At 53.9% G+C, this 21,298-nt stretch overlaps 1 protein-coding gene across 1 annotated transcript; it reads left to right on the top strand.

The window, feature by feature from the left end:
- Positions 1–331: 331 nt before the first annotated feature.
- Positions 332–20,073, top strand: dhx8 (DEAH (Asp-Glu-Ala-His) box polypeptide 8). Its single transcript, XM_042343222.1, has 23 exons — positions 332–572; positions 1,722–1,807; positions 2,207–2,282; positions 2,390–2,478; positions 3,839–3,942; positions 5,289–5,648; positions 6,438–6,582; positions 6,983–7,186; positions 7,574–7,661; positions 7,815–7,912; positions 8,470–8,617; positions 9,158–9,339; positions 9,628–9,822; positions 10,204–10,389; positions 10,938–11,148; positions 11,800–11,981; positions 12,398–12,538; positions 12,976–13,131; positions 13,246–13,383; positions 14,913–15,039; positions 15,599–15,797; positions 16,220–16,399; positions 18,652–20,073. The coding sequence occupies exons 1-23, from the start codon at positions 464–466 to the stop codon at positions 18,869–18,871; spliced, it is 3,624 nt and encodes a 1,207-aa protein (XP_042199156.1). The 5' UTR covers positions 332–463; the 3' UTR covers positions 18,872–20,073.
- Positions 20,074–21,298: the final 1,225 nt, after the last annotated feature.

Raw genomic sequence — 21,298 nt, 5'->3', positions numbered from 1 at the left:
ATGTACAAAATATACTATACAAAGTATATACTATACTACACATAGCAGTACATATATACTACTATATACAGTTATATATAGGAATAATATATAGTTATATATATACTATATATAACTAATAACTTCTCTTAGTTATTATATGACTAACAATAACAAAAACTCGCCCAACTGGGCGTGAAAACCGCCCAATTGGGCGTGAAAACCGCCCGCGCCCGCCCGCCTCCGCCTCCGAGCGCCAGGGCGTCGGGCGCCACCTGCCGGTCGGCGATCGGGAACTGCAGCCGCCGGAAAGAGCCGAAGCGGCTCGGGAAGGGGGGGCGGGGTCAGGGGGAGGGAGGGGAAAGGTCAGAGGGCGGCGGCAAGATGGCGGCGCTGGGCCTGTGGTGAAGCTGCTGCTGGGAGAGGGGCTGCAGAGGGGCCGCGGGGGGTTGGGGGCTGTACGCACAGCGCCGCCGCCGCCGGGATGGCGGAGGCCGCCGGGGAGGAGCTCCGGAAGCTCGAGTATCTGTCCCTGGTGTCCAAGGTCTGCACTGAGCTGGACAACCATCTGGGCATCAATGACAAGGACCTGGGTATGTGAGGGGGGGGAGGGGAAGGGGGAGAGGGGGGGAGAGGGAGGGGGAGAGAGAGAGGGGAGAGGGGAGGGGGGAGAGAGAGGGGGGGAGAGGGAGTGAGAGGGGGGGAGAGTGAGGGAGAGGGGAAGGTGGCAGAGAGAGGGGAAGGGAGAGAGAGGGGGAAGGAGAGAGAGGGGGGAAGGGGGGGAGTGAGAGGGGGAAGGGAGAGAGAGAGAGAGAGGGGGGGGAGGGAGAGAGAGGGGGAGAGGGGGAGGGAAGGGGGGAGAGAGAGAGGGGGAGAGAGAGAGGAAGGGGGAGAGAGAGAAGAGGGGGGGAAGGGGGGGGAGAGAGAGAGAGGGCGGTAGAGAGAAAGGAGAGGGGAGAGAGGGAGAGGGGAGGTGGGGGAAGAAGGGGGGAGGGAAGGGAGAGAGAGAGGGGAGGGGGAGAGAGAAGGGGATGGGGGGAAAGTGTGAGTGGTAGAGACAGTGTGTGTGAGAGAGTTTGGGGGAGAGAGAGAGAGACTGTGAGAGGGGGAGAGAGAGAGAGTGTGAGGGGGGGAAGAGGGGGGGAGTGTGTGTGAGAGAGAGAGAGGGGGTGCGGGGGTGTGCGAGGGGGGCAAGAGTGAGTTTGAAAGAATGAGAGAGTGAGTGACTGAGAGTGAGAGTGTGAGAGAGAGACTGAGAGAGAGTGAGAGAGAGACTGAGAGTGAGAGAGTGTGAGAGTGGAGAGAGAGTGAGAGTGACTGAGAGTGAGAGAGAGAGAGAGTGAGAGTGGAGAGAGAGACTGAGAGAGAGTGAGAGAGAGACTGAGAGAGAGTGAGAGAGTGTGAGAGTGGAGAGAGAGAGAGTGAGTTTGAAAGAATGAGAGAGTGAGTGACTGAGAGTGAGAGAGTGACTGAGAGTGAGAGAGAGTGAGAGTGGAGAGAGACTGAGAGAGAGTGAGAGAGTGACTGAGTGAGAGAGAGTGAGAGTGGAGAGAGACTGAGTGAGAGTGAGAGAGAGACTGAGTGAGAGTGAGAGTGGAGAGAGAGTGAGAGTGGAGAGAGACTGAGAGAGAGTGAGAGTGGAGAGAGACTGGAGAGTGAGTGAGAGAGAAGTTTTAACGTGGAAGGAGTTGTGCGCAGGGCGCCAGGAGTAACAAAGCTGCCTTGTTTCTCTCCGTTCCCAGCGGAGTTCATCATCAGTCTCGCGGAGAAGCACAACACGTTCGAGACTTTCAAGCGGATGCTCCTGAAAAATGGGGCCGAGTTTACGGTGAGGGTGGCCGGCGCTGGTCTGGGGTCTGGTCTCCCGTTCCCTTACCCTCGGGGGGGGGGGGCCTTGTGATCTTTCGCGCCATCGAGATCTCGTAGACGCTCGCCCCTCAGCGAGCGCGGTCACTACGCTTCGCACCGTGTAAAGTGCCTGGGGACGTCCTCCCGGCGCGAAAGGCGCTGTACCGAATGCGAGCGTTCTCCCTTCCTGCACGAGCGCGAGTCAACTCCCACGGAATCGTAACCGTCACTACGCATTAGAGAGTGTCGGGTGAAGTGCTTCGGGACATCCTCCCGAAGTGAAAGGGCGCTGTTTCGAATGTTAAAGGCTGTTCTAGTTGCCGTCGCTCATCTCTGCGCCCTTCGCCAACGCGACTTAATCGCTCGCTGTTTGTTCCAGGATTCGCTCATCAGCAATTTGTTGCGTCTGATACAGACCATGAGGCCACCTCCCAAGCCCTTGACGTCCAGCAAAGGTAAACGGCGGTCGACGTGCTGCTTATAACTGCAAGCCTTCTTCCCCCGCCTTTCCGCGCCGGGCCAATCCTGACTCGTGTTTTTTTTTTCTCCTCTGTGTTCCAAGCTGCTGAAACCACCAAACCGAAGTCGGAAAAGGAAAAGATGAAGGAGCTTTTCCCGGTGCTCTGTATGCCCGACAACCCCACGATCAAGGTAGGTTGTGGATTTTTTGTATGTGTTTACACACGCACCCACACACTTAATCCACGACTGTGTGGGACACTGCCGTGCGCAATTGGCTGCCGCGTTTCGCCCACAAAACACACAGTTAATTCACTTTACGGTATATTCCGTGAAGCGCTTTGCGACGTCCAGAAGACGTGATGAGGAGCTGTATCAACTGCAAGGATTGTTATTGTTATTACTAATCGTTGATTGCGTCGCTCCTTGTGGGACGTTGCTGTGCGTAAGTTGGCTGCCGCGTTCGCCTGCAAGTTGCGCTTTACAATAAATGGTGTGCAGCGCTTCGAGACGTCCTCCCCTTTGCGCCCGCCTGTACGTCAGGTCCGAACGGGCCTCGGTTTGGCTTTGGCTGCGAAACCTTCGTGGGGTCCGCAAACACGCTGCCGACGCTCAACTTGCGAAGGCTCGGGCACGCGTGCGGATGTGGTTAAGGCGCAGGTGGGCGTCTGTGCGCGCACCGGTACACCAACAGCAGGGAGAGAGGAGTCAAAAGACCTTCAAGGGAGGAGGGAAGAAAAATAGACGTGAAAACTGGACAGAGCAGTCTCTTGTACACGGGGTGAGGCGTCTCGGAGCGCTTGTAAAGCGGTTGAGCCTGACGCCGAGCCAGGAGGAGGGAGGAGGTGACCGTAAGCAAGGTCGAATTAGAGCGTGAGTCTCTGGTGCCTGCCCCGGGGAAGGCGTTTATATAAATACAATTTGTTGTTGTTGTACCTCGTACAATTTATTCATTGTTGTGTTTAAGCCCTGAAAACCCCACAGCCAATTCACTTTACGGTGCATCCTGTGAAGCGCTTCGAGAACGTCTCCACAACGTGATGAGGATTGATTTCAAGATCCTCATCCTCACCTACAAGGCCATTCACGGTCTTGCTCCCTCCTACCTCTCCAACCTATATCCCCCTACCTACCTGCCCGTACCCTCCGTTCCTCTGGCTCTGGTCTGCTCCACGTCTCCCGCCCCAATCACCCTACCATCGGTGGCCGGGCCTTCAGCCTCTCAGCCCCGAGGCTCTGGAACTCTATCCCCAGTGCCTTCGCCGTTCCTCCCTCTCCTCCTTCAAGCCGGTCTCAAACCTTTCTCTTGACCGTGACTTCAGCTCCCTCTCGACTCTCTTCCCCTCCTCGCTCCTCCCTTCCTCCCTCACCCTGACCATTTCCCCCCCAATGCTCGGGTCATGACCCAACTGTGCAGCGCCTTGGGACGTCCTCCTGACGTGAAAGGCGCTTTATAAATGGAATCTCGTTGTTGTTGTTGTTGAGGCGCCGTATCAAACACGAGAAGTATTATTATTATGATTATCAATTAAATCCGCTGTTTGTTTTGCAGACGCTGCTGGATCCAGATGATTTGAAAGTGGCAGCCGATGCCCTGAAGGAACTCGAGGCCCTGATGCCGTCGAAGGAAGACATTAGAAAGAGCAGCAAGCACAGGTGCGGAGCAACCCTTAGATACCTTTCCCATAGATGCAAACCCCAGAGGTTGCTGCGTGCAAATTGCCTGCCGCTTTTTCCTGCCAACGCGCAGTCACTTCGCTATTCGTGAAGCGTTTTGGAAAAGCCTCGATGCTAAATACAGCGGAGTGCGGTAGCTCAGTGGTTAGAGCACTCGCCTCGCAAGCGAGAGGAACTGGATTCGATTCCCGGGCCGGGGCGAAAAGTTGGGCAAGTTTCCTTACTCCGCGCGCCTCTGTTTACCAGCAGTGAGCAGGAACCCGGTTGTTAGTCGATTGGTGAATCACTTTTCCGAGGGTAATAATCCCTTAAAAAAAATTGTAATTTGGTCACTCCGCCCACGGCCGTGTGTGGGGGACGTCGCTGCGCGCAATCGACTGCCGCGTTTCGCCCACAAAAGATACAGTCAATTCACTTTTTTACAGTGTAACCTGTGAAGCGCTTTGAGACGTCTCGGAGACGCGGTAAGGCGCTGTCTCAAACGCCAGGGGCTATTAAGGATTATTATAATCGAAATACCTCTAAAGGCAGCAAGTGTTTTTCAGTGACTGTAGTCCCACATCTTGACCGGCTGTATCTGGAGGAGCTATTGTTTAATGTATTATAATCCTGACGCTTTAACAAGGCGCATGTAAGGCTGATACGCCTCAACCCACTTCACCGGTCCCTACTGGCGGTGTCTATTTCTGTAGGCAAATGTCGACCTGTCTGCGCGTACCCCCTGCAACCATGAGCGATTCATCTGGGAGATTTATTCATGCCAAGGACCCAGTTCTGATCTGATCGAGGTTATTTAAAATGATAAAGGGATTCGATAGGGTATCCACAGGGAAACTATTTTCTCTGGAGTGGGGGGGGGGGGAAATCCGGAACAAGGGGACATCATCTTAACATTAGAGTTAGGCCATTTAGGAGCGCAATTAGGAGGCAGTTTTTCACACACAAAAGGTAGTGGAAATCTGGAACTCTTACCCCAAAACTCTTACCCCTGAGGTGGATAGACACTTGTTAGGTCGGGGTGTCGAGCGATACGTGGCAGGGGCAGGTAATTGGAGTTGAGGTAACAATACTGACGATAATCCTTGCATTTCATACAGCGCCTTATCACGTCTTCGAGACGTCTCAAAGCGCTTCCCAGAATATCCTGCAAAGTGCATCAACTGCATTTTTGGGGGCGAGGTACAGATCAGTCATGAACACGTAGAGTGGCGGAACAGGCTCGAGGGGGGCTGAATGGCCTCCTGGGCCTAGGTTCCGAGTTCGGCGTCTGCCTCAGTCAGCACTCGTTGCGTTTTGAAATTGCTGTCATGTCCGTTCCCTCGCAGCTCGGTTGACAAAGGCAAGAGGAGGAAACGCAGCCGGAGTAGAGACCGAAAGCGTCGACGGCATTCCAGATCCCGATCACGTTCCCGGGACCGGACCAGGAGCAGAACCGGCAGGAGGTCCAGGAGCCGAAGTCGAAGCGGGAGCCGGAACAGAGACCACAAGGAGAGAGAGAGGGAAAGGGAGAGGGAGAGGGAGAGAGAGAGGGGCGTCCGCCTCGGGGGAGAGAAGGCCGGAGAGAAGTGGAAGGAACGTCACGTAGACAGACCCCCGCCAGAGGAGCCCTCGGTGGGCGACATCTACAACGGCAAAGTCACCAGCATCATGCAGTTCGGATGCTTTGTGCAGCTGGAAGGGCTCAGGTAGAGACTGACCGACAGTGGGCACTGTCGGGCGACCGTCTGAGAGACTGCAGCCTGTGTGTATCAGCTTCAGGGGAGGGTCTGAGGCTGAGACACACACGCCACACACACACACACCACACCACACGCATCACACACACCACACACACAGAGGCGTCTTTATCTGGGTGTCTTTTAAGTTTATCTGCGTAAAACCGTACAATCGCCTAAGTCGTACACCTGCCCATTCAGCCCCCTCGAGCCTGTTCCACCATTCTCTAAGATCGTGGCTGATCTGTTACCTCGTTACCTGCCTTTGCCCCCCCCCACCCAACCCCCCCACCCTTTAAAAACTGGTTTTAAAGCCATTTCAATAACACGTTGCCCGTGTTAGAAGCCCTGCTGTTAGAAGTCTCGACAAGCACTGCCCACGCACTTGAAGTTTTGTCGCATTGCATTGTCAGACCCCGTGAAGTGCTTTGAGACGGCCTCCTGTTGTGAGAGGCGCGATATCAACCGTAAGGCTTGTGCTGCGGGGCTGCAAAGTGCTGCCTCAGTTCCCTTTTAGGACTGTTTGTTCACCTCGTAAATCGCACTGTGTTCAATGTCGACGCGACCTTGTTCCGAGGTTGTTTTATCATCCTCCCTGTTCTCAGCAACCGGCTGCCGCTTTGCGCACCCCTCCCCCCCGCGCCTGGTCAATCGACTTTACGGTGTGTTCCGTGCATCGCTTCGAGACGTCTCGAAGACGCGACGAGGCGCTGTATCAAACGCGAGGGATCTATTCTTTATTGCTATTTCTTCTCCCAGGAAACGATGGGAGGGTTTGGTGCACATCTCCGAGCTCAGGAGAGAGGGACGTGTGGCCAACGTGGCGGATGTCGTTAGCAAAGGCCAGAGAGTGAAAGTCAAGGTGTTGTCTTTCACTGGATCCAAAACCAGCCTCAGTATGAAGGTAATTCCGAAAGGCTCGTGTGTTCCCGTCACTTGTAATGGAACCCCAGCGTATTGCCTTACCTCCACCCTTCCTGATCCCAAACCCCCCCCCCCCACCCACCCACCACCACCCCACAGCTCGGGTCCAAATCCCCGACTGTCCAGCGCCTTGGGAGAGTGAACTCTGCAAAACACACAGTCGCTGCACTTTACGGCGTATCCTGTGAAGCGCTTTGAGACGTGATATTGGCGCCGTATCAAATGCGAGGGGTATTGTCCTCCCTGACGTGAAAAGCGCTGTGTAAGTGCGACGTGTTGTTAATTCAGAGCCCGTTTACCGTCTCGCGGCGAGCCAGTGAAGTCCTGCCCCCTCGTTGTCCTGAATCTGACCTTCTTCTTTCTCTGGGGCGGGGGGTTAGGATGTGGATCAGGAAAGCGGAGAGGACCTGAATCCAAACCGCCGCAGGAACGTGGGGGGAGAGACGAGCGAGGAGACCACCATGAGGAACCCGGACAGACCCAGTAACCTGTCGCTGGTCAACACGCCCGAGGTGGAGGATGACATGCTGGAGCGCAAGCGACTGACAAAGATCTCGGACCCGGAGAAGTGGGAGATCAAACAGGTACCAGGAGCACTGCCTCCCCCGGTCCGGCCCTCCCGGCCCCAGCCCAGCCCTCCCGGTGGCTTCCGCGTGCGTGCGGGGGCTTCCGCGAGCGCGCACGGGGCCTTCCGTGTGCGCGTGCAGACTGCCGCGTGTGCGTGCGGATTACCGAGTGCGGACTACCGCGGGGGCTTCCGCGTGCGCTCGGGGGCTTCCACCGTGGGAGCAACGCAGCGGTGAAACGCACGCAGTGTTGGTTTTCTGCCGCCAGATGGCGCTGAGAGTCTCACTGGTGCTCTTGATGGCTCCCGTTCTCTGGCAACGCACTGACCGGCCTCGGGACCAACGCTTAGCCGGTTGACCTCTGGAGCTCGCTCTCACTTCTCTCGCTTGCGCTCGACCTTTCAGATGATCGCGGCGAACGTCATCTCCAAAGAGGAGTACCCTGACTTCGACGAAGAGACGGGGATTCTTCCCAAGGTGGATGACGAGGAAGGTAAGTCCTACTCCCGCGCATCTCTTCCCACGTCGGTGGCGACTGTGGGTCAGAGTGGTGTGTGTGTGTGTGTGTGTGTTCGAGCCCCTACCCCGGGACAGACTCTGAACCCGTCGTCCAGGCCTGCGGTTGAGTTTATCCGCTCTCTTACAGACGAGGACCTCGAGATCGAGCTGGTGGAAGAGGAGCCTCCGTTCCTCAGGGGCCACACCAAACAGAGCATGGACATGAGTCCTGTCAAAATAGTCAAGGTACGTAAAGCCTGAGAGATTCCAACCCCCTCACGCCCCTCTCTCTCTCTCTTGACAAATCTGTCAGAGCGGAGTAAAGGGAGCTATAGATTGCACTGTACCAGAGCTTCATACTGACACTCTTTTCCCCCCCTACACCCCCGTACCCCGCCCTCCCCCCCCCCCATATATACACCTTTCCGTGTGGACGCGCGTCAAGTATTTGTTTTGCCGATCACTTCTTGTAGGACTACTAAACTGTGTGAGTTCGCATTTTACCGTGTTAATCCAGACTTCGACGCTTCAACTCTGGGGCGAGTAAAGTGTGAGCCTCTGTGTAGGGGTGTGTGGGGGGGGTCTAGGGTGGGGCAGTTGTACGTGTGTGGGTGGTGGGGTGGGTGACAGAGTCTGTACCAGTGACAGGCAGGCGGGACGTTGGTAGGTGCGAGATTGGGTCTCGGTGCCAGCACAGCTTCCGACTGCCAAAAAAGCTACGGATGCCAAATTGGACGGTGGCGAGGGTTTTGCCAACCTTCACAGGGCGAGAAGCGCTAACGTTGTTGCTTTGTTTGGGTTAGAATCCCGACGGCTCCCTATCCCAGGCCGCCATGATGCAAAGTGCGTTGGCGAAGGAGAGGCGGGAGATGAAGCAGGCTCAGCGGGAGGCGGAAATGGACTCCATCCCCATGGGACTGAACAAGCACTGGGTCGATCCACTACCCGATGGTACGCTTAACAGTGTGCGCGTGAGGGGGTGCCACTGTGTGTGTTTGTCCATGATTATGTGCAGATTTGTGTGAGTGTGTGTGTGTGTGTCCGCGCGTGCATCGCTGTGTGTTTTTGTGCGCGTCTATGTGTGTGTGCGCATCACTGTATGTTTATCTGTGTGTACGCTTGCAGTTTGTGTGTGTGTGTTTTTCTTTGTATATGCTTGCAGGTGTGTACATTGTGTGTGCGCATGTGTGTTTTTGTGTGTATAAGCTTGCAGGTGTGTGTGTTTGTCTGTGTATAAGCTTGCAGGTGTGCGTCTGTGTGTGTTTGTGTATAATCTTGCAGGTGCGTGTGTGTTTGCGTATAAACTTGCAGGTGTGTGTGTGTGTGTATAAGCTTGCAGGTGTGCGTGTGTGTGTTTGTGTATAAGCTTGCTGTGTGTGTGTACGTTGTCGTGTGTGTCTGTGGGCCTCGATTATGAGTGTGTTTCGCTCCAAGTTGCGCCCAACCCCGAGTGATCGCGTGGCAGTTCCAATCCACCCCCCTGTCTTGCAGTTGACGGGCGACAGATTGCGGCCAACATGCGAGGCATCGGGATGATGCCCCAGGACATCCCCGAGTGGAAGAAGCACGCGTTCGGGGGGAACAAAGCCTCTTACGGACGCAAAACCCAGATGTCCATCCTGGAACAGAGAGAAAGCTTGCCCATCTACAGGCTGAAAGAGCAGCTGGTCCAGGTAACCGGATCGAAGCCGCTGATCTTTTTGGGGGTGGGTGGGGGATAATAATAACCCTTGCGTTTGATGGAGCGCCTTATCACGCCTTTGAGACGCCTCAAAGCGCTTCACAGGCTACGCTGTAAAGTGGGGTGGCTGCGTATGTTGCGGGCGAAACGCGGCTGCCAATCGCGTCCCCAGCAAACGTCCGCGGGTGGATGGCGTGACCAAATGCCAGCGATTGGAATGTTTCCTCTCTCTCACACACTCTCTCTCTCTCTCTCTCTCTCTCTCTCTCTTTGAACTCAGGCGGTTCACGACAACCAGGTGCTGATCGTGATCGGGGAGACGGGCTCCGGTAAAACCACGCAGATCACCCAGTACCTGGCGGAGGCCGGCTACACCACCCGGGGGAAGATTGGCTGCACGCAGCCCCGGCGTGTGGCTGCCATGTCCGTAGCCAAGCGTGTATCCGAGGAGTACGGCTGCTGCTTGGGGCAGGAGGTGAGGCTCGGGCTGTGTTACACAGGTTAAACCCCGGGATCGATCGCGTTTTGTCTCTCATTCGTCTCGTCTTCATTGATTTAGATTTAGGTCACAGGCGAGTGTTCAGCTCAAACCCACCACCACCACCACCCCGCCCCTCGCCCCTTTCCCCCGGTTTCAGTTTCCTCCTATAATAATAATAACGATAATTAATAATAATAACAACAATAATCACTCGCGTTTGATACGACGCCTTATCACGTCCTCAAGACGTCTCAACGGACTGTACGTAAAGCGCCCCGGGATGTCTTTCGGACGTGAAGGGCGCTGTTCAAGTATAAGTTGTTGTTTGTGGGTAGAAATAGACCACAGAGCTGTAAAGCCTCGCTGTCTCTCTAGGTTGGCTACACCATCCGATTCGAAGATTGCACCAGCCCCGAGACGGTGATCAAGTACATGACGGACGGGATGTTGCTACGAGAGTGTCTTATCGACCCCAACCTCTCGCAGTACGCCATCATCATGCTGGACGAGGCCCACGAGAGGACAATCCACACTGACGTCCTCTTCGGGCTGTTGAAGAAGGTAAAGATCGGTCTGTTGAAGCCGTTGAGCTGCCTTGCCACCCTCCCCACCCCCACCGCAACGTAAAGGCAAAGGTATTAGCTTTGTCGGATTCCCTTCTGCCTTGTGATCACGGCTTTTACTGGCCCAACACGAGTCCCAAACGTGGTTCTATCTCAAAAAGCCCTTCAACCTCGCTCCCAGTGACCCGGTTTGCAGCTGCGTGGATTGTCAGCCAAGACGTCGGGAGGGAAACTCCCTTCTCTTTTCCAGTCGAAAAAAGACTGGGGGTGGATAGAGATTTGATATTATTAAGTCCTCCTGACACGAAAGGCGCTGCACAAATGTGAGTTGTTGTTGAAGGGTCAGGATATAGAGGGATACGGGGAAAGGGCGGGTAACTGGAGTTGAGGTACAGGTCAGCCACGATCTTATAGAATGGCGGAACAGGCTCAAGGGCTGAATGGCCTCCTCCTGTTATTTATATATATATATATATATATACTGCGGGATCTGTAATGTCCGCCTGAACAGGAATTAACACAAGCCTTGGCCGTTGTCGTTTGCAGACCGTCAAGAAACGGCCCGATATGAAGTTGATCGTGACGTCAGCCACGCTGGACGCGGTCAAGTTCTCACAGTATTTCTACGAGGCTCCGATCTTCACCATCCCCGGGAGGACGTACCCGGTGGAGGTTCTTTACACGAAGGAACCCGAGACGGATTACCTGGACTCCAGTCTGATCACAGTCATGCAGATCCATCTCACAGAGCCACCGGGTATGGACGCTCGCAGGGGCGAGGAGTCCCTGTAGCTCGTATCGTAAGTCAGAGGACCCGGGTTCGATTCCCGGGCGGGCAGGGCGAAGCATTGAGCAAGTTTCCTTACTCCACACCCACACCTCTGGTTACCCAGCAATAAATAGGAACCCAGTTGTTAGTCGATTCGGCCCATTTGATCTCCGAACATCCACCTTCCTGTGCTCTCATTGTAGCTTCGAGCTATTATTGAATAATATATATATGTGTATACACACACACACACAAGTCCAATATCCTGGCCTCACCCAGCCTTGCTTGCTAACCTTCTCCAGCATTGCCCTCTACATTCCCTGATGTCTGTCCTAAACTTGTCCTTCACAACCTTGAAGCCCTCTGAGACGACTTGAAGACGTGACTACGTGCTATGTGAAATGCATATATGTGAAATATTCCTGTTATTGATCCTGTGCCCTCTTGTCCAGCTGCCTTGGCCTAAAGTATTGCCCTTATGATCCTAGTCAAGGCACCTTTACTTGACTTCTTGATGGGAACTAATCGGCTGCTCTACTTGGTAATATTGGGAGGTTACCGTCTGTGTCTCTCTCTCTCTCTCTCCTCATCGGACCTTTTGACAACGTAGAGAATCTCACGTTACGTCTCTCTGTTTAGGAGATATCCTGGTTTTCCTGACGGGTCAGGAGGAGATTGACACGGCGTGCGAGATCCTGTACGAGCGAATGAAGTCCATGGGGCCGGACGTGCCCGAGTTGATTATCCTGCCTGTGTACTCAGCCTTGCCGAGCGAGATGCAAACCAGAATATTCGACCCAGCGCCTCCCGGCAGCAGGAAGGTGAGACTTGAGCTCAGCGTGGGGTGAAATCAAATCAAGATCCTCACCCTTGTATTCAAGTCCCTGCACTCCTCTGCAACCCCCGACCTCTCTGACCTCCTCTCTCTTCAAAACAGTGCCCGTTGCCTTCGCTCCTCCGGATCTGGCCTCCTCCGAGTCCTCCGTTCCACCCTCGGCGGCCGTGCCTTCAGCCACTACGCCCCAAGGGCTCTGGAACTGCCTTCCTCACTCCCTTCATCTCACTCCCTCCCTTCCCATTTTCAGGTCTCTGCTGAAGACTTTCTTTTCGACCCCACCTTTGATCACCTGCCTCCCCGCCCCCGGCTCAGCCCTGGGATCCGTTACTGTAAAGCTCTCTGAGACGCTGTCCGGCGTGGAGGGCGCTATATGAATCCAAGTTGTTGTTGTTGTTCTAGGTTGTGATCGCCACCAACATTGCGGAAACCTCACTGACCATCGACGGCATTTACTATGTGGTGGACCCCGGGTTCGTCAAGCAGAAAGTCTACAACTCCAAAACCGGCATCGATCAACTAGTGGTCACTCCAATATCACAGGTATTTTACTTTTTATTCGGTGTAAAACCGATGCAAGTAATAAAAAAGAATTCATAATAATTGTAATAATAATCCTCGCGTTTGATACGGCGCCTTATCGCGTCTTCGAGACATCTCAAAGCGCTTCGCAGGACATACTGTAAAGTGTAGTGACTGTGCATACGCGGCAGCCGATTGTGGATGTCAAAGATCCCCGCGGTGCAACTCGAAAAGAAAAGGGAGTTTCTCTCTCCAGTGTCCCCCCCACCCCTCCGCCCCAAATTAAATTAATCATCGCTCCACGGCTGTTTGTGTACGCACAGTGGCTGCCGCGTTTTGCCCTCTTTACGGCACATCCTGCGAAGCGCTGTGGGCCGTCCAAACCAGGCGATAAAGCCCGGCGTCAAACGCGAGGCACGACCGTTGATCTGAACGCCGCCTTTTGTTTCCCCCCTCAGGCACAAGCCAAGCAGCGAGCCGGGCGCGCAGGCAGGACAGGGCCCGGCAAGTGCTACAGGCTGTACACCGAGCGAGCCTACAGAGACGAGATGCTCACCACTAATGTGCCCGAGATTCAGAGGACCAATCTGGCCAGCACCGTGCTGTCCCTTAAGGTAAATCCAAACCCACATCACTTCGCGGCTGGGTTGCGTGAGCTGCGTTAATCGGCGGCTTGGACGGTGGGTGTTGGAAGGTGCGTGACGTCTTCTTGTGCCTTCTCACTGTAGGCTATGGGCATCAATGACCTGCTATCGTTTGATTTCATGGACGCCCCTCCCATGGAGACGCTCATCACGGCCATGGAGCAGCTGTACACTCTGGGGGCGCTCGACGACGAGGGTTTGCTGACGAGGCTCGGACGCAGGGTAGGCGAAAGGAAGCCCGTCGGACCTTCGCCAGCCTGGAGCTGGTGACGACAATGATAATAATGATAATAATAATCATAGTCATAATAATCCTCGCGTTCGATACAGCGCCATATTGAGTATTCGAGACGCCTCAAAGCGCTTCGCGGTATATATTCTAAAGTGGAGTGACCGTGGGTTTTGTGGGGGTGACCCCTTTCAACAACCAGCCCAGCGGTTCGGTAATAATTGGTCAACAAATGAGGACTTCGCTCCACGAGCGAGGTCTAACTCGCGATGTTTCTCAGTGAGAAATCCGGTTAGAATTCCCGTCGTCCTGTGGCGGAAAATCCTCGTCGGCGTCAGAGGGGCAATGTAGGGAGTGGTACTCCTGGTTACGAGATGGGAGCCCTCCCTCCCACCTCATCCCCCCACCAGCCCCAACATTCCCCCCATCCTTTCCCAATTTCCCCCGCCCGCCCGTCTTTATCGAGCAATCCCACTTCTTAGCCATAACGTGCGTCAGGCTCTTGTTCGTGTCCTGTACGCCGCGTCAGATTTTTTTTTTTTTTTTGCTGATCTGGGCTCGGTTTCGTCGTGGAACTTTCCAGCCTAATAAACGGCAGCCGATTGCATTGTCAATACCCCAATCGGCGCTGCCCAGGAAGCCGTGGGAGTGAGTCACATCACCTCTCTCAATCAGGACCATCTATCAGTCGATGTGCGGGTCAAGTCGCGTAGCTATTAACAGATGGGGAGTGAGGATCCAGTTTGGTGGTGTTGCCAATGTCATTGCCATCGTAAAGAAAAAAAAACTCTTCCGCTCTCTGAGATCCGATGCGTCTGCGTTATCTGTCGCGGGCTCGACTTCGTCCAGCCTTTCGAGAGGGCGACGGCTCGCTTTTTTTTTTCTCACTTGATTCAAAGCGTTTTTCTCGGCGAGCTGAAGTGCGCGCTCGCTTGATGTTCCGAGTCGTGTTTTGTTTTAATTTAAAAAAGAGAGAGAAGATAAAACGTGAGACCTTGGCTTTGTACGTCGGTAGAATCTCTTTATCGTCGAGATGTCGTGTGTGTGTGTGTTTCTAACACGGAACAGCACACCCACCACATCGCTCTCTCATCACGTAGTTTTAATACTGCGGCCGGTCTCTTTTTTTTAAGTACTCTGAGATGTGAAGGGCGCTGTTTAAATTCAAGTTGTTCTTCTTTTATTACTAATGCTAATAATTATTATTACACTTGCATTTGATATTATAATAATAATAATCCTTGCATTTGATACAGCGCCTTATCGCGCCTTCGAGACGTCTCAAAGCGCTGCGCGGGATACGCTGCAAAGGGAATTGATCGTGTGTTTCGTGGGCGAAACGCGGCAGCCGATTGCGAACAGCAGCGTTCCGCGATTGAGCGACCAATTTACAATATTATTATAGCACCTTATCGCGTCGTCGAGACGCCTCAAGTCTTTTGTCTTGCGCCGTTGCAGTGTGTGTGAGTGTGCGCGCACGCACGCGTGCATTCGTTTATTGGGATCGCACTGTGCCTTGCAGATGGCGGAGTTTCCCCTGGAGCCGATGCTGTGTAAAATGCTGATCATGTCCGTGCACCTCGGCTGTAGCGAGGAAATGCTGACTATCGTTTCTATGCTGTCTGTACAGAACGTCTTCTATCGACCCAAGTAAGTCCAGGCGGTCCCAACAGGTCAGTCCGAATCTCCCGCTACCACTTCGGCTTGGCTCGGCCCGCTCCCCCTTGGACGGAGCCTGACGGGTTGTGAGCTCGAGACCCACCTCGTGGGGGAGGGGGAGGGTCTTTGAGCTCAACGTCTAGGCTGTCGCTCCAGTACAGTGCTGGGCGGGGTGGTCGGGGGCCGGAGGAGAGCTGCGTTGTCGGAGGTGCCGTCCTTCGAGGGAGACTTTAAACCTCCCTCCCGGTCTGTGCCCTGCTCGGGTGGGCGTCAAAGAAAAAGGGAACGGAGTTTCTCTCTCTATATATCTCTCCCTCCCGGTGTCCTGGCTTGACCCTCCTCCCAGATAAAACAGTTCCTTCGCTTGGCGGCTGTTTGCGGGGACGCGGCTGGGCGCAAATTCAGCTGCCGCCATTTGACCGACAAAGTACGCAGTCGCGGCGAATTCTGCGCGAGGCGCTGCGAGGATTCCCACGGCCCGCTACGGCGTTACCGCTGCGAGATAAGGCGCTACCCAGCGTGAAAGGTCGCTAAATAAATGCAACTTGCAGGATAAACAAGCCCTGGCCGATCAGAAGAAGGCCAAGTTCCACCAGGCGGAAGGCGACCACCTCACCTTGCTCGCCGTCTACAACTCGTGGAAGAACAACAAGTTCTCCAACCCCTGGTGCTACGAGAACTTCATCCAGGCTCGCTCCCTCCGTAGGGCTCAGGACATCCGCAAGCAGATGCTCGGGATCATGGACAGGTACCCCCCCACAAAAAAAAAACGAGCCGCCAGCCAGTGCCACATCAGACGCAAAGATTATTAATAATCATAATATATGTTGTGTTGTGAATGTTTTTGCTAAAGGCGGCTGGAAGTATTGTAGAGCATTTCCAGCACAGGGGGAGACTGGATGTGGGCTTGAATCCCAGTCCTTTGCTGGTTCCCTCAATTAGTCAGGGTGGGAGGGAGGGTGGGAGAGAGGGAGGGAGGGTTGCGGGGGGTGGGGGCGGGGAATAGCATTCAGCGGCAGTGGTTTCTACCAGACTCGCTTTCGGCAAGTGCTGTGGGGCTGTATTTGTTGTTGGTGGTGGTGAAACTGCTCACACACTCTCTCTCTCTCTCTCTCTCTCTCTCATGCTTTCTCTCTCTCTCTCGCTCTCTGTCCCGCCCGCTTTTTCAAGGCACAAACTGGACGTGGTGTCGTGCGGCAAAGCCACGGTGCGGGTCCAGAAAGCCATCTGCAGCGGCTTCTTCCGCAACGCGGCCAAGAAAGACCCCCAGGAGGGTTACCGGACCCTGATCGACCAACAGGTGGTGTACATCCACCCTTCCAGCGCCCTCTTCAACCGCCAGCCAGAATGGTAAGTGGCCCGGGCGGACCGGGCTCGCGCGCACAAGAGAGAGAGAGAGTATCGCTAGGCCGACGGAGCGCTCCGGAGACGCTACCCTCCGTGATATAAGAGAGCGCCACGTTGTTGTCGTCGTCTTGGTTGTTGTTGTTGTCGCGCTGATTGCTGGTGTTGTCGCCGGGTCCCTTTTCTTTTGTTTGTTTGTCTGTTTTACTGACGGATTCTTATCAGCCCAGAAGCAGCCACTTTTAGACCGCAGTAACTAAAATGGGACAATCTCCTCGCGAGCGAGAGAAGCCCAGGTTCGGTTCCCGGGGGGGGGGGGTCAGGGGGCGAATCCTTAGACAAGTTTCCTTACTACACACACGCGCGCCCACTCACTCACACGCCTCTGCCTACGTTAGCAGTTAACAGGAACCCGGTTGTTAGTCGATTGGCGGATCGCTTTTCCGAGTTTAATCACTTCTTCACCCTCGTAATTGTTTCTTTTCAAAGAGCCGGCGCAGACACGGTGGGCCGAATGGCCTCCTCCCGCGCCGTATAATTCTCCCGGTTCTGTGAATAATCCCTTCAATCCACGACTGTTTGTGGGGACGCTGCTGTGCGCAATTGGCTGCCCCGTTTTCGCCCACAAAATGCGCGGTCACTCCACTTTACAGTATATCCCGCCAAGCGCTTTGAGACGTCCCGAAGACGTGATTTAAGGCGCTGTAACAAAATGCAGGGATTATAATACCTTCACGATCGCATTTGAGAACACGGCCCTGGCTCAACAGAGAGTATGTACCTCTCTCTCTCTCTCTCTCTCTCGCTCCTCTCTCTCTCGAGCGCAAGCCTTTATTTCAAGTCCTTTCGGTTTACAAAGTGGGTGAAGGTTTAATTCTTTTCTGGCAGAATTGTACCTTGTCCTCCTCCCCCCCCCCCCCCCCCCCACCACCGTCTGGTTCCTGTGTGCGCTTGTACAGTGTTGGACGGCAGCCAGTTCTGAGGCCCCTCTGTTCAGCCTCCCGACTCCTGACTCGTCAATGAACCAGCCAAAGAGTTCTCTGCGGGCCTTTTGTTGTTCCAGCTCCCCCGCCCCCCCTCCCCCCGCCCACCCTCCCCCTGTCTCGCTTGGCCTGGCTCTCTACTAAGAGCCGTCGAGTTTCTGCACATGCTCTCAGCTACGCAAAGCTTCCATGTTGAGCGTTTGTTGGATCAAGGCAAGGAAGTATAAATCAGTCTTTCCCACTTCCACACATCACACCTGTGTTGTGCTGCGCTGCGCTCCCCGCAACACAGCCTCACGTCCAGAGGTATAAAGGATTGGCATCAGCTTCCCCCCTCTGGGGTAGAGGCTTATTTTTCCGTCTTGAACATCCATCTTGAAGCCTGTTCTGTGTCACGTCTTGCTCCGCCTCCCAGTCGAGTTGCACAAAATTATACTGAGACGTTCGGTCCAACTTGTCTGTGCAGGTGTTTATATTCCCCGTGAGCCCCTACTCCTCCTATATTCCCCTCTTCTACAGCCCTCTATTCCCTCTCCTGCCCTCCTCTATTCCCTCTCCTGCCCTCCTCTATTCCCCTCTCCTGCCCTCCTCTAAACCCTTTTCCTTCCTCGGCCAATTTGCAAACCCTGGGTAATCCTTCAGTTCTGCGCCCTCCTCTCCTCTGTAGCTTAGAAATGCCTTTGTTTAGTTGCAAAGACTCTCTCTCTTTCCTCTACAGTCCTATGACCGACACAATGTAATGTCGTCCTTGAAGTTTGTCCCCCTGGTTATGTTTGACTTGATTTTTTTTGGGAAGTTATTTCGGGAAAGTTTTTAAGACCACATCTGTTACATAAATCCTTCACTACGTAGGAGCTAAAGATGATTTAAGAGCGCAAGAGTGTGGGGGAAGTTTATCTGGTTTTATTCCTCGGTCTTGTGATGGGTTTTATGGTGGTGAAACGTGACCGTATGTCCCTGTGCCTCTTGGGCCTTCAACGTTTCTGCCCTCACCCTCTGGAACTCCATCCCAGAGCCCCCGGGTTTTGCCCCCTCCATTTCGCCCCCTTCCCTTACATCCTGCAAGACCTGTCTTAAGATCTTTTTGACCGTACCTACGGACACAACTCCTTCCCCATCTTCTTTGCCTTCCACCCGTCCCTGATCACCCCCTCCCCACCCCCCAGCTCGGGTACAAAGCCCCCATTGTCCAGCCAGGGCCTTGGGATGTCCTTCTGACCCCGAAGACGCTGTGCAAGTGTAATTTGTTGTTCGTTTTGTTGTTGACGGCGACAGGGTTGTGTATCACGAGCTGGTCCTGACCACCAAGGAGTACATGCGAGAGGTCACCACCATTGACCCCCGTTGGCTGGTGGAGTTCGCTCCGGCCTTCTTCAAGGTCTCCGACCCCACCAAGCTCAGCAAGCAGAAGAAGCAGCAGCGGCTGGAGCCTCTGTACAACCGCTACGAGGAGCCCAACGCCTGGAGAATCTCTCGCGCGTTCAGGCGCCGGTGAACAGCTGGCGACCGCTTCCGAGAGGACGAGAGAGAGAGAGTGGACGAGAGAGAGAGAGACACAGAGAGCGCTGTGCTCAGGAGAAACAGGACCCTTTGTTGCATCCCGAGAATTCCATTGAAATTCCTTCCTCTTTCCTCTTCCCCCTCCGTCTTCCTCCACACACACACACCCCCTCCCCCCGTCTCCTTTCCCAAACCAACCAACCGTTTTGGAGTCCTCCAATGTCAGTATATATTTTTAACGTATCAAAACGTTTGCTCCCTGATGATTCCCGACACTAGGAAACGGATTCCACCTCCCTCCCCCTGTCTTAATATTCACTGCCCGCTCAGGTGCTCGTCGAAAGATCCCACCAAGGCAGCGTTCGGAAAGACAAGGGAGTTGCTCCCGTTGTCCTAACCCAACGATCCTCCTCCACCACCCCCCTGGTTCACACGGGCGCACACATCTGTTACGTGGGAGACTCGAGGAACAGAGTAAACATGTTTTTAATGTGACGTTTGTAAAAACCTCAGCAAGTCAATTTGACGCATCTCATCAGTTCCGCTACGCTTGTTCGAGTTCATGTTGGCGGCGGATCTCTCTCCATCTACGTCAGGACTCTTAAACAGCTCTCACTCCCACCCCAGTACCTTCTGCCTTGTTTTATTTACCCCCCACCACACTTCCCTTGTGCTCGCTCCCCAACCCCCGCCCCCCACATATTGGCATGTGGATTAAACGTTTCGCTGTAAAACTCTTGACCCTTTTTCTTTCAAGTTGAATCAATTTGTTCACCAAACGGTGACGGTACGTCGGGAAGTGCCAATGGCACAGTTTTTAACATGGGTTTAAGGAGCTGCCGTTGGTCTTTCGTGTGTTTTTAACCTTTAAAAGGGAATCTCTACAAGCGCCGTCTTCCCTAAAAGAAGACGAAGCTGAAATGAACATAGTTTTACCGTACACTCCAAAGCCGTGCAAATGCAAGGATTCGAAAGACAGATGTGGTAACAGCTGGGAATGTGCGTGTGTGTGTGTGTGGTGGGGGTGGGGGTGGGGGGGGGTGAAACCCTCCTTGTTTTATCTGCAGCTCTTGTATTCGTTCAATGTTTCAATGTACACGAACACTGTAAAAATGTCACGGTCAATTTTATAGAAACATGGAGTTTAAACCCCCCCCCAGGAGCAAATAAACCGGCTGTATATCATGTCTGTCAGGAGTTTGTGTGCACGGGTGTTTTGTAGGGTGAACTGGTGCCTTGGGAACTTTTAACGCCCCTCTGTCTGAACACAGGCGCAACAAATTGGATCGACAGCAACAGCAACAAGTTGCATCTTACACACAGCCTTTCGTGTCAGAAAGACGTCCCAAAGTGCTGGACAGTCAACTGGGGTTGAATTCAGCGCCATCCTCCAGAGCAGAGTTCCCCTCGTTTCTGCGGTAAGAGCGTGGGCCAAGACTGCGATAAACAGTGCAGTTTAAGGGGGAAGTAATGTGTTATTGTCAGTGGTGTCCTTCAGACCAGATGTTAACTGTGGTCCCCACCTGCGTCCGGTCAGTTGGACGGCACCTCCCAACAACACAGCACCGCTGAAAGAGCCTGAGAGCGTGGGTTTGCGGGGGCTCAAACCCGCAGGTTCTCTTTTTAAGCTCTTGACGTCCGTCCGTACAGCGCATTCCCAGGTTAATCAGTGACACTATAATCCCTGCCACTTGATGCAGCGCCTTGTCTCGAAAGCCCTTCGCAGAATTGCCCCGCAAAAGCGAATTGTGCTGCGCGTTTGGTGTTTTGCTGCCCTGTGAAGATGTAATAGTTTGGCTTTGATCCACAGCTATCGCAGCAGTGTTTTCCTAACTTGCAGCAGTAAGCTTTCACCTCAGGATATGAAGTAATGGCACGGAGATAATTCTTTTCGATATTGATTTGGGCCCATCTCCACCGCGCCACTCAATCATCCTGAAAACGACGGCAGAGTCTCTTTAGTCCGGTCCCAAATTCCCGCTCCCGTCTGAATCGCTGAAGGACGTGATCCTCGGGAGAGAGAAAAAAATACTCGCGGATGCACAAATACCACATTAATGAGGAAGCATCGATCGATCCCAGTTAATCTTTAAATCGATCGAGTGTTCTTTATAATAATAATAATAATAATTCTTGAGTTTGATGGCAAGCTACGTGAGTTTAAACTCCCCCAACAGTTAAACCTTCTCCCCTTTCCTCCTGCAACACACACTCTGGAGACCCCCGCACCCCACCACCACAACCACCCACACACCCACCCACCCCACTAGACCGCACCCAAAACTTTCCGGGATTAGGTAAACAGCGTTTGCCCCTCCAGGGAAAGAGAGAGAGAGAGAGAGAGAGAATGCACGTTTCATTCCGGATACAGGGAAATTGCCACCTGTTGCCACACCCGTGCAGAATTCTGTCTTGCTCGGAT

This window comes from Callorhinchus milii, unplaced genomic scaffold (genome assembly GCF_018977255.1).
Source record: "Callorhinchus milii isolate IMCB2004 unplaced genomic scaffold, IMCB_Cmil_1.0 Scaffold23, whole genome shotgun sequence".
Classification (NCBI taxonomy): Eukaryota; Metazoa; Chordata; class Chondrichthyes; order Chimaeriformes; family Callorhinchidae; genus Callorhinchus; species Callorhinchus milii.
Note: the sequence above shows the minus strand (reverse complement) of the source record. Positions and strands in the feature narration are given on the sequence as shown.

What these genes read in the sequence shown, in the direction of transcription:
- dhx8 (XM_042343222.1), top strand. Translation starts at nt 464, where the DNA reads ATGGCGGAGGCCGCCGGGGAGGAGCTCCGGAAGCTCGAGTATCTGTCC. An exon ending in AGAAAGAGCAGCAAGCACAG is followed by an intron (nt 3,943 to 5,288) that starts GTGCGGAGCAAC and finishes GTTCCCTCGCAG; the next exon opens with CTCGGTTGACAAAGGCAAGA. An exon ending in ATGCTCGGGATCATGGACAG is followed by an intron (nt 15,798 to 16,219) that starts GTACCCCCCCAC and finishes CGCTTTTTCAAG; the next exon opens with GCACAAACTGGACGTGGTGT.